The sequence below is a fragment of the Cebus imitator genome, unplaced genomic scaffold, assembly GCF_001604975.1.
Source record: "Cebus imitator isolate Cc_AM_T3 unplaced genomic scaffold, Cebus_imitator-1.0 Scaffold38, whole genome shotgun sequence".
Classification (NCBI taxonomy): domain Eukaryota; kingdom Metazoa; phylum Chordata; class Mammalia; order Primates; family Cebidae; genus Cebus; species Cebus imitator.
In genome coordinates, this window is record NW_016107353.1 from 7876139 (window position 1) to 7892192 (window position 16054).

Here is a 16054-nt window from a genome sequence, read left to right on the forward strand (position 1 = left end):
TTTTTTTTTTTTTTTTTTTTTTTTTTTTTTTTGCCATGGTAAGTAATAAAAGTTTCCACTGAGCTCCTTGGCTCGGTTAAACACCCTTTCCCTGGATAAGGCTCGCTCTTTGGGTTTTGGTGAGACTTCATCAGGAGCCAGTGCCCCTGGAGGGGAGGCTGAATCATGGCTCTGAGCTTTGGCTGTGGGTTTGTTATGATTGGATTGGATGTTGTGGGTCAGACAGTTGCCTCTTTTCATGAACGCCAACTGGCCTCACCACCACCTGAGACATTGTGTTCTCTGCTCTCAGAACCAAAAATACCCTCATGTGAACTTTTTGAGGAGGCTGGCCTAGTGTACAGCTGAGGGTGGGTGCTGTTGCTAACCACAGAGCTGGGTTCTCACTGTGCCTCTGATGGGGAGAACCCACATCATTAGCAGTCAGCTGGCAGGCTGAGCTCATCAGGCGCAGAACATGCAAAGGGCTGAGAAGTCTGGCCCATGGTGCTGACTGAGATGAGTTAACCAACTTCTGGAAGGCTGTGGGGAGCAGGGGTTCCAAATCCACGCACCGAAGAGTAATGCTGATGGTCTTCCTGGAACCAGCCCCTTTTACCTCCATCAGTGCATATCTAAGAAGGGATGAAATTCCCTTTGTGTGGGCCTGCTGGCCTTTGCTCCCAGGAAAAAGCAGGCTAGAATGCTGTTGTTTAGACTCTGGGATGGGTGGGTTGTATTTTTATGTTTGGGGAAATTATATAAACATATATTTCAGTAGCAGCTGCTATTGATTATGTAGTATGTAATAAATTGTGTCTTACATAAGAATACTGATTGATTCCCTTTGTGATTTCCCAAACAGTGCTCCCACTGAGTGCTTTCTTGGCAGATGTGCAAAAAGGATCAATAGGCAGGGACGTCTGATACTGTTGCCAACAGGAGTTCTGACCAAGGCTTTACACTTTCGCTCCTCCCTACAGAGGTAAACTAGGGAGGGAAGCCACTCAGGCATATTCTATCACCACTTGGTGCCCTTGGCACAGGATGAACCAAAGTAGAAACATAGAGATGATGTGAGAAGGGGCATTGTCTGGCAGTTTTTCATGATTCCCCATGAAGAAGGTTTTAAGAGTATAGATTTCAAAAGAAAGCAGGGCAAATCTAGTTTTTTCTGAGGGGCACTGATTCTATCCTTGGAGCTCTGCCAGCTCAGTTGGTTATTCCCCCAGGAGACTGCGGGTGATAGAGGCTCAATAACAGGTATTTACTGTCCTGAATTGGTGCCTATGCCCTGTCAGCTGTTAACTATTGGAGATTTCCTCCAACCAAAGTAGAGTTAAGAGATGCTGTGAGTGGCAAACAGGTAATAGGCAGTGAGATGTGAAATGTCTCTCTTCCATTCTACTGACATTGGCAAAACAGCCTTTGTTTATAAGGGGTTAAGTAGGACAAGCAGAGACTTTGGAAGAAAGTCAGTTTTCACCTTAGTGGGTTCCAAACCCCAAATTTTAGTGCTATTTTCTTGTTACTTATTAGATGATCACAAGGTTAAATCCCAAGACTTAGGAAAGTATATCCATCTACCCAGCTATCCTTCCATGCCAGTATTCTCTCCATCCATCTTTCCAGTAGTTATGAAACACGTAACATGTGCTAGGCACTGTGCTGGATTCTGGGCTGACATTACTGTAATCTAAACAAGGCAGGAGTTTAGCCTGTTAAGGGAAACTATCAAGTAGAGTCAGACCCCATTTTGACAGTGGTTCAGTGTAGACCCAGGGAGCTGAGGGGAAGGATGCCTGCTTACGTCAACTAGGGGGGGTAGTAAGATCTATGTCTCATCAGAGAGGCCATAGCATTCTTAGTCTGGCTTTATCTCCACTGCTACAAAAATAGAGTATACTTTATTTTTCATCAGACTTTTAAGCATGTCCTCTCTTCCCCTGCTTTCTGTTTCATCTTCTATTAGAAATGAAGAACCTGGAATAAAGAGCATTAAGGTAGGTCAGAATAGTTCTGGTGGGGCTGTCATCCCATACTCCAGCAAACTTATCTCAAGCTTCAGGTCACTCATGCTTTGATACTTTTTAAAAGAGCATGATACATTCAAATTAAAACCACAATGAGATGTCATTACGCACTTATCAGCATGGCTCAGATAGAACATAGTAACAGCACCAAATGCTGGCAAGGAAGTGAATAAGCCGGCTCCCACATGCATTGCTGGTGGGAAAGGTCAATGGTACAGCCATGCTGAAAAACTGTTTTGTCATTTATTATAGAACTAAACAGGCAATTACCTTGCAACCCAGCAAGTGTGATCTTGGGCATTTATCCCAGAGAAGTGAAAACTTATTTTTACAAAAAATCTACACATGTATGTTGGCATAAGTTTTATTTGTAATAGCTCCAAATTGGAAACAGCCTAGATAGCCTCCAGTAGGTATATGGCTAACAAGCTGTGGTATATCCATGTCATGGAAAATTACTCAGCCATAAAAAGGAGCAAACCATCAATACCCACAGCAACTTGGATGAATCTGCAGGAAATTATGCTGAGTCAAAAAAGCCAATCTTGGAAATGGAGAAGAGGTTATTGGTTGTCAGGATTAGGGATGGGGGGATCAGAGCAATGGGAAAGAGGTAAATGTGGTATAAAATGACAACACGAGGGATCCTTGTGGTGATGGAGCTGTTCTGCATTTTTACTGTGGTAGATACCAAACCTATGCATGCGTTAAAATTGTATAGAACTAAACACACACACATAAATTAATGCAAGTGATTCTAGGGAAATCTGAAAAAGTTTGGTGCATAGCAACAACATCAATATCCTGGATGTGATATTTATGGTTTTAAAACGTGTCATAGGAAGACACTGGGTAAAGTGTACAAGGGATCTCTTTTGTACGTATTTGTGAATACAACTATCTCAATAAAAATCTTAGAGAAAGAACATTCTATAAAAGTTGTATGCAATTGGAGTCTAAATTTATAAATCAGAAACATCACAGTCTAATATTAAATTAAGGCCATATTTTACTTATATACTTTATGTGATCAATGTGATTCTTTGTGTCTTTTTTCAAGTAACAAGTAGTTCCCAATCATATTCATGATTTGAACCTTGTAATTTAAATGAACTGGGCTATTTTGGTGTTGAAGTGGGTTTTAAAACTTGAGTTTGACATAGAGCATGTGTGTGACCAAATCTCGTGGATCTGCTCTTACTACCTGAGAACTTGGAAAAAAAATCTACAAGCCTTTCTAGTGATGAGTCAGAAGTGTTGTTTTGGAATAAAATGCAACACATTTTATTTTTTTATTTTTGAAAAGTTAAAAAAAGTTCTGGCCTCGTTGATGTCAGAGGCTTCATACTGATAGGTAAGCATTTTTAAGAGAGGAAAAAATGTTGATAAATCAGCACATCTGGAGTAGAGATGGATAGGACAGGGCTCTCCTTAGGCCTTTGCCTGTGAAACTGGTCTTGGAAATGCTTAGAAAAAGCTCTTCTGCTGCCCAGAGAAGCAGGCCATCCATGCTGCAGCTCACTCTGCTGGGCCACGCCACCCTTTTATCCTAGATCCCTCTTCATAGTGTTTCTGATCTAGGTGTACACATGGGAGGGATAGGGTTTGGGCAGCTGTGCCCTATGGGCTACATCTGTAATGGGGACTGCCCTGCCGTGATGCCAGATTGCATCCTGGATTGCAAGACTTAGGAGGCTGATTCTGCTCTAGCAGAATTTTATTTACTTATTTGTTTGTCTTTTGTTTATTTATTTTGAGATGGAGTTTCACTCTTGTCTGCCAGGCTGAGTGCAATGGCGCTATCTTGGCTCACTGTAACCTCCGCCTCCTGGGTTCAAGTGATTCTCCTCTTGTGGGATTTTAAGGATGTTTTGTGGATAGGATTCATTCCAATGGCATTTTAATAGACAAAGTATGAAAATCAACATTTTAGTAGAGTTCCAATCTATACAACAGTTTTGTGTAGGTGATTCTTTTTGCATTATTCATGTCTTTTCCTTTTCATTGCCTGTGTACCATGAATGTATATAGCAGAGTTCCTTGTTCTGGGGGAGAATCAGTGGTGATATTAAGGTGGGTAGAGAACATGAGGCTCATGTGAGAGTGAGTTTTGTGATGTCTTAGAACAGTATTAAGTGTTGTCCGCCTGGACTGTTTGACTGTAGGGGGATGAATATGGGACAAATTTGTCTGCCTCAAAGTGGCTTTGGAGACCACTGTTAAATTCATCATAGAGTCTCTCAAGTAAATGGGGGTTACACAGCACTATCAAGTATTTCCTGATGGTTCTTTCAGCGTTTTCCAAGTTGAAGCAGCTTCAGTCTGTGGTAAGTTCCCAAATGAATCCCAGCAAACAGGCTTTTTCCAAAGGATCAAATAGCACTTAATAAAAACATAATGGTATCCGTATATGTAGCCACACATGCACGAAAAAGAATTCCATTGGTAAATGCTATAGGTCATGTTGGAAAAGAACCTCCTTTTTTTCATTTGTTAAAACTACCTCTTAAAATATTCTTTGGCGATGTTTTCCTTGTAATTGGACTCTGCCCAGACGTGAGTGTTTGAAGCAAATTTGTGTGGCTGTTTTCTGTGGGTCGGATGGAAAAATAGTAAAAACGAGCTTCACATTTCTCTGGTTTTCTTGGAACTTACAAATGGCTGACCTAGTCTCTTATTTAAAATGTTCTTTCTTGAGCGTAAGAGTATAGGTTTGGAAAAGGATAGTAGGTAGGCAGTATTTTGGAAGAGTTAGCATCTAAGCATGGGATTTACAATTTATACTCCACATCTGTCTTGCCCTGAAAAAAGTCTTTGTTTCCACAGGAAGACCTAAATTCAGGCACTTTCCACTTTTCAATTTGGTGTGTTCCTGAGATCCATGTTTTAAAATGCATGCCTGTGAGACATCGTATTTCCCTATGGAGATAATAACCGTATTTGAGAGTCCTTCCTGGGTATACACATGTGAAGGAGATGCTGTTATTATCCCAGTTTTATATATGAAGAAACGAATCCACAGAGAGATGAAGTCATTTGCCTAAGATCACACAGGTAGTTATGAGACACAAGCATTTGAATTTAGGCAGTTGGACTTCAAAGCTTGAATCATTAAACCACAGTGGTATCCTGTGTCTCAAAGTTAAAACACTGTGGTTTCTAAATAAGGATTTCCCAATCAGATCTGACCAAGATTATATCATAAAGCAAAGACATGTTAATTCATCTACTTTTTCAATGTGATAACTATAAATTACTTGATTAGATAAAAATCTGTGATTCTCCTAAAATGGGAATAAACGTATCAGTCAGGAAGACTATGCAAAGTCCTCAATTAGCTCAAAAAGATGCAATTTTTCTGTGACATAAATTTGACTGTAATCAATATGTAAAAAATCAAAGATGTAACAAAAAACACATATTTAAAGTCTCTGGCTTAGACTTTGGAAAGCCTTTTGTGGCTTGGATGACCCAGTTTTCTTAAGAAGTCTCCCTAGAAATGTGCACTAATACTTCCTCTCACCTTCACTTCTGAAGGATGGTGTATGCAGGATGTGGTGTTCCAGTTGGCAGTCTTCCAGCTATCTTCTGGCTTCCATTGTGTCTGTTGAAAAGTCAATCTAATATCTTATTGTACAACCCAGGGGTCTGGGTGGCTTTGGTTGAAGGCAGGAGAGTGGTGACTTGCTTCTGGGTGGAGCTGATGGAACTCTGAGGGTTACTGTGGAAATTTCCTCTGAATATTGTTTCTCTGTGTTGTACCAGATTCCCAGGGCAGTGAGAATAGTTTCTTTATTGGGCAATTAAACACGATCCTTTTCTGTGTAGAACCTTCAATAGCAATTGCATGAACTCACGTCTCTTTGTTTTCTTCCTTCCCCTCTCCCTCCCCATCTCTCTGGATGGGCCCACCCTGTCTGCAGCACAGACCCTGGATTCTCATGCTCTATGGGATGTGGGCCTGCTGGTGTGTGCTGGGGACCCCTGGCGTGGCCATGGTTTTGCTCCACACCACCATCTCTTTCTGCGTGGCCCAGTTCCGGTCTCAGCTCCTGTCATGGCTCTGTTCTCTCCTCCTGCTCTCCACACTGAGGCTGCAGGGTGTGGAGGAAGTTAAGGTAAGTGTCTTCCCATTGCCATTGGGAATCCAGAGAAGGCTCCTTTGGCTTTGCCTTAATCCCAGTAGACACCTTAGTTTTCAGACCAGAGATGATTGTAGAACCGTGATGGGGCTCCCCATAGTGGCCGTATGGGGTTGCTACATGTGAGCCCTAGTGGTGCATTCTGCAATCCTTTCCTTTCTGGCTGTATCTTAGCCCTGTGAGATTGCCCAGGGCTAACCCTGTAACATCTCTCCCAGTTTGGGTGGGCATGTGGAGTGCCAGATGTCACAGGACCAGAGGGTTAGGAACAAAGAGAGAAGACATAAACAGATGATTTACTAAACAATCATCTGGAGAGTACTGTACAATATATAGGGATTATGCACATCCCTCAACTCATCTGATGCCTACCTGGCCCTGTGGTGGTAAGTCAGGCGTTTTTCTTCTTCCTAGTTGAGGGAACAGATTGATTAATTGAAATGGAGTCTCTGTCGTCCAGGCTGGAGTGCAGTGGCGTGATCTTGACTTACTGCAGCCTCTACCTCCTGGTTCAAGCGATTCTCCTGCCTCGGCCTCCCAAGTACCTGGGATTACAGGTACCTGCCACCACACGTGGCTAATTTTTGCATTTTTAGTAGAGACAGGGTTTCACCATGTTGGCAGGGCTGGTCTCGAACTCCTGGCTTCATGTGATCCACCCGCCTCAGCCTCCCAAAGTGCTAGGGCTGCAGGTGTGAGCCACGGTGTCTGGCCAGGAACTGATTTAATATCTACTCATGTGCCCCAGTGGAAGCTCTTACAATTTAGATAAGTGAAAACAGTCTTTAGCCCCAAAGGGCACAGACCACAGTTTCATTTTTGTAAACCAGGGGCATTTTGACAGACTCAATCACCTGTTAGTTGTTGGTGCGAATAGAGGAGAACATTGGGCTCAAAACACCCTTCTTTATGGCTTTTGTTTGCATTAGTAAATTCTTCTTTTATAGGCATTTACCTTTTAGCTTCATGTTTCTTTTCTTAGTCACAATAATAGTGCATTTTAATTTCGTAAGTGTGCATCAGACTTGGCCCAGAGGATGTTGGATGGCAGAGAGACTGCCTTCCGAGTTAAGGAGTTTGCTTTGCTTTGCTGAGCGCATAGCACCTATCCGCAAGTTCTTCCTGCACTGCATTTTCTGATTTCTGTCGTTCTCTGATCATCTCCTGGGCAGTGGGCAGCATCCCCTGGACAGCTCCAGACTATCTGGTTCTGTGTGGAGTGACCTAGCCCTGCTTGTGCAAATGAAGCTTAGGCCCCTCAGGCTGTCTCAGGCCCACCCAGGCTGTGTGGGCTTCCTTCTCTCACTTGTCTGTTGAATACACCCTTTACAAGTTCTAGTTGGAGAACAGGGCTTGTCATCAAAGACAGTTGCCAAGGAAGCCATCAGATCTGTGGCTGCAGGGGAGAAAAGGGAGACTCTGTGGGGAACTCACAAGCATCCAGAAGTGGGAGCTTTCCCTTAAGGTAGAAATACATGGCAAGAAGAACACAAGTCCAGGGCCCCAGCTCCAGGGTCTGGTCCTGGGCACTTGGCTTCACAGCCCTTCAGCTTCGGCATCAGTCAACTTTGAGAACAGCCAGCATGAAAGATGTGCAACTTGGAAAACTTGGGGATCATGGCCCAGGGCAGAACCATTGATGTTTCCCACCTTTATTGACCTTTTTCTCCCTAGGCTGGTTCCCAAACACTGCCCTCATGGCAGGAACTGTTTTCTGAGTCAGGCCAATCTGCTTACCTTCCTCCTTTACACATTTACATATGTTTACCCTGTCTCTTGGAACCAACCGCCCTATCATCCCTGTCCACCTGATTCTCTTTCGAAGTATAGCTTAGAACCTCCATCTCTAAGGGTAAGGAATCAAAGAGAGCTACAGAAAAACAGATCAGTTAGTGTCACATACTGTTCTGAGAGCTGCTGGCTCTTACAAATGGGGACACAATAAAACAGTAGCATGTAAGTGACCAGGAGTCACATGGAGATTTGGGGACAATGCACACACCTATCCCTTTCTCTAACCCCCAGGATCTCCAGAGGCACATTCAAAATCTTGGGAAGTGTTGGATATTCTTTCTTCCATCACTGTGGAACTGGAACTCCTGTGGTATCTTTATTTTTGTTCATTCATTCACTCACTCGCTCACTCATTCATTGATCCAGGTGACTGCACTTAGCGTTCATGTGCCCTGGATCAGCACAGTGATGGGAAGGAACATGATGGGAAAGGTTAGCTGGATAACCTGGTTTTTAGTTTTTTCTATTTCCCATCTCTTCCTACTCTCCAGACTGGAGTAGACATTTAACCTCTGAGTCTCTCATCGTTTGGAAAATGGAATAACAAATGCTCTTTCTTCCTCAGGGGATTGTTCTGAGAGTCAAACAAGATCATCACTTTTGTAATTTTGTGAAAATGGCAGCATTTTGAAAGCTCTAGTATTTTTTGCTGTTTTTAATCTACCTTAATTTTTTTTGTTCTCACTAATGATGTGGGGCTAATACTTTAAGCACATATGTCAGAATCTGGATTTAGGAGAGTATATCAGATAATCACTCAATTTTGACAAAGGATATGTTCCAGAATGATTAACTAGGCAACCATTTAAGCAAGTGCGCTTAAAAATGGACTTACAGTAAAAATAAAAACAAATTCATACCCAACTTTTTGGGGGCCTGGCAAGTGTACAAACAATCTAATTGTGCTAATCATTTCTTTGGGGACAATTAGCATCAGTTATGGATGTTGGAGATGAACAAATATTCATTTGTTCTGCAAATTTTACAGTGATTTGAAAAACACTGAGGAAGGAGATTGTATGATTAGAAACTAGCTGGGTTTCCATGCTTTTGCACATGTGTTTCTCTTGATAAGATTATCCTCTTTCCCCTTGGTGGCTGCTAACGTATAAGAAGTAGAAACTTTGTTCAGTGGTTGGTTTTTCTGTGTACCGCCTTAAAAGACCCTGATGAATCAAATTAATTACTTTCTCCGTTGACCCAAGCTCTATTTCTTGTATATATTTCCATAAATAGTTTTCCTCACTAAATGTATTTTTAGAAAACATGGAAAATACAGAAAAGTATAGAAATTAGAAAATGCTTCATGATTTTGCTCCCCAATATTAACATTTTGTTGTATTTCCTTCTTTTGTTCCATGCATATTTCTGCGCAGGTTTGTTATTTCCTGTTTCATGCTGTATTGTAATTGCATTGGAAACACCTATGTCCTATATGAGAATTTAAACATATTGAGGGCAGGGACTGGTTCTTAAAAATATTTGTCTGTATAGCTTATTTGGCAAATGCTGCTCAACTAAATATACAGCCAGACTGATAACAAAAGAGCAAAAAAAAAAAAAGTTGAAGACAGAAATCCCAGGGGATATTTTAAGCCCCTCTTTATCATCTGAATTGTTGAAGAAGAAGTCAAAGTATCCACTGGATATAGCTAATCTGCACCTTATTTATGCCCTGGATGTATCTGATTGATGCATATCTGGGAAAACCTTCCTTATGTTGTGTCAGTCCTAATGCTGAGTTTATAGTAGAGACGTTCTTTTTCCTACTGCTCGTGAACTGCTTGCTTTGATTACCAGAGATTTACCTGGTGTTCATTGGGTCTCGACTCCCTCTTGTGGCACAGCTGCTGCTCATTAACTTGTTTGGATTGCCAATGAGATTTATCTGGTGTTCATTGGTTCTTGACCCCCCTCTTATGGCACAAATGCTGCTCATTAACTTGATTTGATTGCCAATGAAATTTACCTGGTGTTCATTGGTGCTTGACTCCCTCTTATGACACAAATGCGGCTCATTAATTTCATTGGATTGCCAATGAGATTGACCTGGTGTTCATTGGTTCTTGACTCCCTCTTATGGGACAGCTGCTCTACCTGAGGAAGAGGTCTCCTTCCCAGAGCCCCCTGGGATTCTCAGATGAAGGAGGTCCTGCTGGCCAGCGCCTGCGGTGGGACTGGACGATGTCCCTTCTGACCACTCAAAGGTTGTTCTCTCCTTTTGGTTTTGTAGAGAAGGTGGTACAAGACAGAAAACGAGTACTACCTGCTGCACTTCACGCTGACAGTTCGCTGCCTCTACTACACCAGTTTCAGCCTGGAGCTCTGCTGGCGGCAGCTGCCCACTGCATGTACCTCCTACTCCTTTCCCTGGATGCTGGCCTATGTCTTTTATTATCCAGTCTTCCACAACGGGCCTATCCTCAGCTTCCCGGAGTTCATCACACAGGTAGAGCCCGCTGCGGGACGGGATTGGGATTCTGTAAGTTAAGGCTTTGTTGTTGTTGCTCTGGTCTTCTCTGACTCTTGAGTCTTTTTCTTCAGAGGTGCCCATAAATTTACAACACACGCTCTTAGTTCTTATGAGGTTTACACATTAGATGAAATACATATGAGAAATGAGCCTTTAAGGTAAAGTTCGACCCATCAGGTATGTTAGCTCTAGGGGCTCCCACCTTGATTTTCAGTTAACTCTGGCAACCAGGATTAATGACCGGGGTTCAGCAGAGTTTGGGAGGGGGTATCCACTGTGGTGAAGTCCCAGGGAAGGAAAAAAAAAATTGATTATGATGCTATTACTTGAAGGAGCAGAAAAGGAAACCGTCTAAGTGGGTGCTTGGCAAATATGTTTTCTTTTATATTCACAAACGGCTTAAGAAATAGTCCTCCTGTAGCTGGGTGACGCTTAGGGTACCTAGACGTGAACACAGAGTGGAGTAGAAGTAAGTTAGAAGGCAATGGTGTGTGTTTGGGTCAGGATGCCTCTCTGTGCCCAGGCCCCTGCCTGCCTTCCCCGGACACCATCCTTGTCTGAAATGCCATGTTAAGCTACCTTTGTTATTCTCCCTCCTTTACTCCACCCCCCACCCCCCACTGCTTAGAACTTTTTTTTTCTGCCTCCTCTACTCACATCTAATTTCGTGGAACATAATTGCTAAGTTAATTCACCTAAGGGATTAGTAATTAGCAATGCTTAAAACTCTTTATCAAGGGTTATTCTACCCCCACCACCAAAACAAAACAATCCTCATAGAGGACAGAATAACATGTACATGCACAGACACATACAACACGTACCCACACGTACACACCCCTAGAAGTGCAGGGCAAGCAGCAGTGTTGCACATTTCTGGGGGGCAACATGAAAGATGCTCCGTGAAAAAGGAGGGCTCTTAGAAGTCTTATTTTGTCCTCAGAGTTCCACTAAATTATGCACCCTGTTCAAAAATATATTTTTGCATTATAACAATAACAGTGTTCTAAAATTGCCAGTGAAACTATGTAACTTTTTGTATCTCTCGAAATCTTTAAGTGAAACTGATATTCTAGGCAGATATGTTTAGTCTATGGCTTCTCATACCTTGGTTTGGGGTGGTTCTTTTGTCATGAAGGAATTTAAAATCTACATTTAAAATTGTGTTGAAAATTATGCATAAAAGAGGTGGTTTAGTGATGGCAGCCGATCTTGTAACTCAATGATTTGCAAAGCGTGGTTCCTGGAACAGCAGCATCAGTATCACCAGATAACTTGTTAGAAAAACCAATTCTCAGGCCCTCTCCAACCACCCGAATCAGAATCTTTAGGGACAGAGCCCAGGAAGGCGCTTTAACAGGCCCTCCAGGAGGGGGGCAGAAGTGACAGTGGGCACAGTAATCTCCTTACTTTTGTGAACTTTTGGATTAACCTCAATTTGCCAACCAATAACTTTTGGACCAAGCATCCACACACAGACACCCCTCTCCTGAGGATGGCTGGTAATTTTCAGAGAAACATAAACTAAATCCATTAGGTAGACATAGATTATTTTCCTAACTTCCTCTTACACATAAGATGCTTTGCCCTGTATGCTCTGTACTTTGTTACTATGAAAAATAATTGTTCCTCTTATTTCTCATCATTTTCCTGTTTTTTTTGAGAGAGTCTCACTCTGTCACCCAGGCTGGAGTGCAGTGGTGCAATCTGGGCTCACTGCAACCTCTGCCTCCTGGGTTCAAGTGATGCTTGTGAATGGCTGATTTCACAAGCCTGAATGGCTGGATTACAGGCATGCACCAGCATGCCCAGCTAATTTTTTGTATTTTTAGGAGAAATGGGGTTTCACTGTGTTTCCCAGGCTGGTCTCTAGTTCCTGAGTTCAGGCAATCTGCCCTCAACCTCCCAAAGCACTTGGATTACAGGCTTGAGCCACCATACCTGGACTTCCTTTTCAAATTGTGCTTTTTAGGGTCCAGTAAGAATATTAGAGGCCTCTAGTAGGGTCCTGTGTCACATAGAGGCACTAAATCCTTAGCCAAGGGATTCTCTTGAGTCTCAGTCTGGGAAAGTAAAGGGGCAGGTTGCTTCCTATGGGGGCTCAGGTGTAGACACTCTGGATTTTATCCACATCTTTTCCTTCTCTCTCTTTTTTACCCCTCCCAAAACAATAGCAATTGCTGACAGCAGGGAACTCCAAAGGGCAAATTAAAACCTTTCTTTATGTTTGGGAAGTATTGATAGAATAGTCATTCTAGAAAAGGAGAAATGTTCAGTAAGATATAGGGAAAATTTAAAAAGCCAGGGGGTTTCTGCACTTGCTGAAGCTGGCTATGGGATGCTTCCCTTCTGTATGGGATGCTGCTTCCCTTCTGTATGGGATGCTGCTTCCCTTCTGTATGGGATGCTGCTTCCCTTCTGTATGGGATGCTGCTTCCCTTCTGTATGGGATGCTGCTTCCCTTCTGTGGGGAAGGGGACTTTAAAGTGATTGGGGGAGGGGCGTTAAACCAAAAAGCTTGTCTTGTAGCAAAAGGGTTCTTTCAGAGAAGCCAAGAAAGAAAAGGCTGGGACGAAGAGAAAGAAAGCTAGTTGGAAGAACTTGTAAGCAAGATTTATTCTGAATGAATGTTTGAATGAATGCATGCATGAAATGCCTTCAGCTAAGGATTGGAAATACTGAAATGCATGGGTCTTAGATTGGAAGGTCAATGCTTAAAAAACTAAGTAGAGCAGGAGAATGAGGCTGCACCACCAGGGGGCAGCAGTGTCTCATCATGGAAATCAACCCTAGCGGGAAATCGCCCAGTAACTGCAAACTCCAAAAGATCAAATGACAATGTTAGTTTTAGGCATATCCCTGGAGAATGTATCTTCCACCAAATTTACATACACAGAATGAGGGAAGTATAGAAGAGGTGTCTTCTGCAATATAAGGCATGTGCAATTTGCATAATTAGTCACGAACAGGTAAAAATTTGCCTCAGTGACTTAACTTGAAGACTATTTCTGGTGGCATTTAGAGTTTTAGGAGCATGGGTCTGATTAGTTTTTCTCTCATGTTTCTGTGGGATTCGGATACCAAGTCAGGGGTGAGGCAGATCCTCAGGGACCTAGGGAAGGGCAGGACGTGGCATTTGCTTGCTTAGCCCGGAGCCTGGGGCCACTATGTCTTGAAGAGGCTGACTGGCGCAGTGTGGGTGGTGTTGCAGGGGACAGGAACAGCCTTAGTGTGGTGGGCCGGGGACTCTTCCATGCTGGGGGCTGTGCCCTCCTACCTTAGAGAAGCCAGTGGTCAAATAGGGAATTTGGCATGAAGGTTAAGAGCAAAGGTCTTGGAGGCTACCCTCCTGGGTTCAAATTCCTGCTCTGCTTTGGTTTGAGAGTACTTGCTGAGTTACTTATCTTATTTATGCCTCAGTTTCCATATCAGTGAAGTGGGAAAAATAATAGTACCTCCCTCAGGATTGCTATGAGGATTAAATGATTGTGTATAGGTAATATGGTTTGACATTCCCTTCACCTTATCTGCATTGTAATAGCCTATTTGCCTGTTTCCCTGTCTGTAAAATGGTCACGACAGTATCTCTCTCATAAGTTATATTAAGTTAGAATGGCCAGGCACAATGGTGTGTGCCTGTAATGCCAGCACTTTGGGACGCTGAAGTAAGAGGATCACTTGAGGCCAGGAATGAATACTATAAAGTGTTAATTCTTACTCTTCTTCTTATTATGAGTTGAGGTGGACTCTTGCTCTGTTGCCCAAGCTGAAGTGCAGTGGCACAACCTTAGCTCACTGCAACCTCCACCTCCTGGCATCAGGTGATTCTCATGCCCCAGCCTCCCAAGTAGCTGGAATTACAGGCATGCAGCACCACGCCCAGCTAATTTTTGTATTTTTAATGGAGACAGGGTTTCACCATATTGGCCAGGCTGGTCTTGAACTCCTGACCTTAGGTGTTCCACCTGCGTCGATCTCCCAAAGTGCTGGGATTACAGGTGTGAACCACCACGCCTGGCCTCTTACTTTCATTATTGTGATTATTGGACAGAAAGCATGTGTAATTCTAGGGTAGTTTAGGTGAGAAGTGAGACCCCAGGTATCCAGTCTGGTAGGCAGGCTCAGCAGCAGGGGACTCTGGGCCATGGCCATGCTTGGGCTCAGAAGCGGCCAGTGTGCTGGTTCCATCTATTCGAAGAGAGACCCAGGCAGCTGCTGCAGGAACAGGGATGCGACCAGTGCCAGAGTTGCCGGGATTGGCAAGAGCTGCATAAGGCAGTCGATGTCCCAGAAGCTTACTTTAGCATTTGGCTAGGGCTTTGGTTCTAGAGAGCACCTGGAATCATGCTAATTGTAATTAAAAAAAAAAAAAATGCTAACTGGTCATTTAGTCCGAGCCAGGCTTTACACATTCTAACTTAAAATTTTTGAGATGGTCTCACTCTGACACCCAGGCTGGAGTACAATGGCACAATCTTGGCTCACTGTAGCCCTGGCCTCCCAAGCTCAAGTGATCCTCCCACCTCAGCCTCCTAAGTAGCTGGGACTATAGGTGTGTACCGCCACACCTAGCTAATTTTCTTAAAAAACTTTTGTAGCGATCAGGTCTCGCTATGTTGCTCAGTCTAGTCTCAAACTCCTGGCCTCAAGGGATCCCCTTGCTTCAGCCTCCCAAAGTGCTGGCATCACAGGCACACACTATTGTGCCTGGCCATTCTAACTTGTTTAATCCTTACAACCTATGAGAAAGATACAGCCACGACCACTTTACAGACAGGAAAACAGAGGCAAAGAGAGGCCATTGCAACACAGCTAGGGCAAAGGGAATCAAGACATGAGCTTGTTGTGCTGGCTTGGTGGGCAGGAGGAGTTAGAGGGGAATGGAGTGTGGCCTGGTGGACGTGCAGGTCTGGAGGCTCAAGCTGGGTGGACGCAAGTCCCCGTCTTGGGGCAGCAACACCTGCAGGCCCCACTTGCTGTTCTGGGAGAGCTCGGTGAATGTCACTGGCCTTGGTCTGGATGGCTGGGGGCGGGAGTAATGTGGGTCTGATTAGGGAAAGATTTGCTAGGAGGAGGGGTATGGTCTGTGACCAGTGTAAGGGAATACAACATCTGCAAGGCCTCCTAGACCCAGGCAGGGAGAAGTCAAGAAGTTAGTGGCCCAGTCGAATATCTGGATCTGGGGAGGGCTTTTGTTTGGTGCTCACAAACATATGTATTATTCTTGTGTGAAGAAAAAAGACCTTTCATCTTTGAGAACTGTCATCTTTAATCATCAGAATATATTTGGAAGAGAGAGAAAGGCTTCACTATTCTTTTTTATGCAATTTGCATGAAATGAGATTTTAAAATATAATGCATTTTGAAATGCGCTTTGCAGGTGAGTTAATGTGTATTTTTAGTGGTGCCTAAACTCAACAATTTCCATGGTGGCAGTTTCCAGTGGTCTTAAGGTTGGCAGTTCCCTAGGTCTGAAATGTTTCTAATGAAGTAATTGGCATGCAGGCGAGAGAGCCGCCCTGCACATTAGATGGGCTGTACATGGTCTGTCTGTTCTTCCTGCTGGCTCAACAAGGGACACATGTTGGATTTTTTAAACAAAAAGTCAACTAGATTGTAGATGTAAGTGGACT

The 16054-nt window shown here is 43.4% G+C and overlaps 1 protein-coding gene across 9 annotated transcripts in view; it reads left to right on the forward strand.

The window, feature by feature from the left end:
- The window catches only part of HHAT (hedgehog acyltransferase), a 354783-nt gene that overhangs the window by 72105 nt on the left and 266624 nt on the right, over positions 1 to 16054 (forward strand). For 7 of the 9 annotated variants that reach the window (XR_005199664.1, XR_005199665.1, XR_001824225.2 and 4 more), the window contains 2 exons: positions 5936 to 6130; positions 10182 to 10397. Coding sequence is in view for 1 of the 9 variants with exons in the window: in XM_017525581.2 (XP_017381070.1) it covers positions 5936 to 6130; positions 10182 to 10397 (411 nt within the window). In the remaining 8 variants the exon portion in view is untranslated. The remainder of the gene's footprint in view (positions 1 to 5935; positions 6131 to 10181; positions 10398 to 16054) is intronic. The other 2 variants (XR_005199669.1, XR_005199670.1) reach the window with 1 other exon arrangement.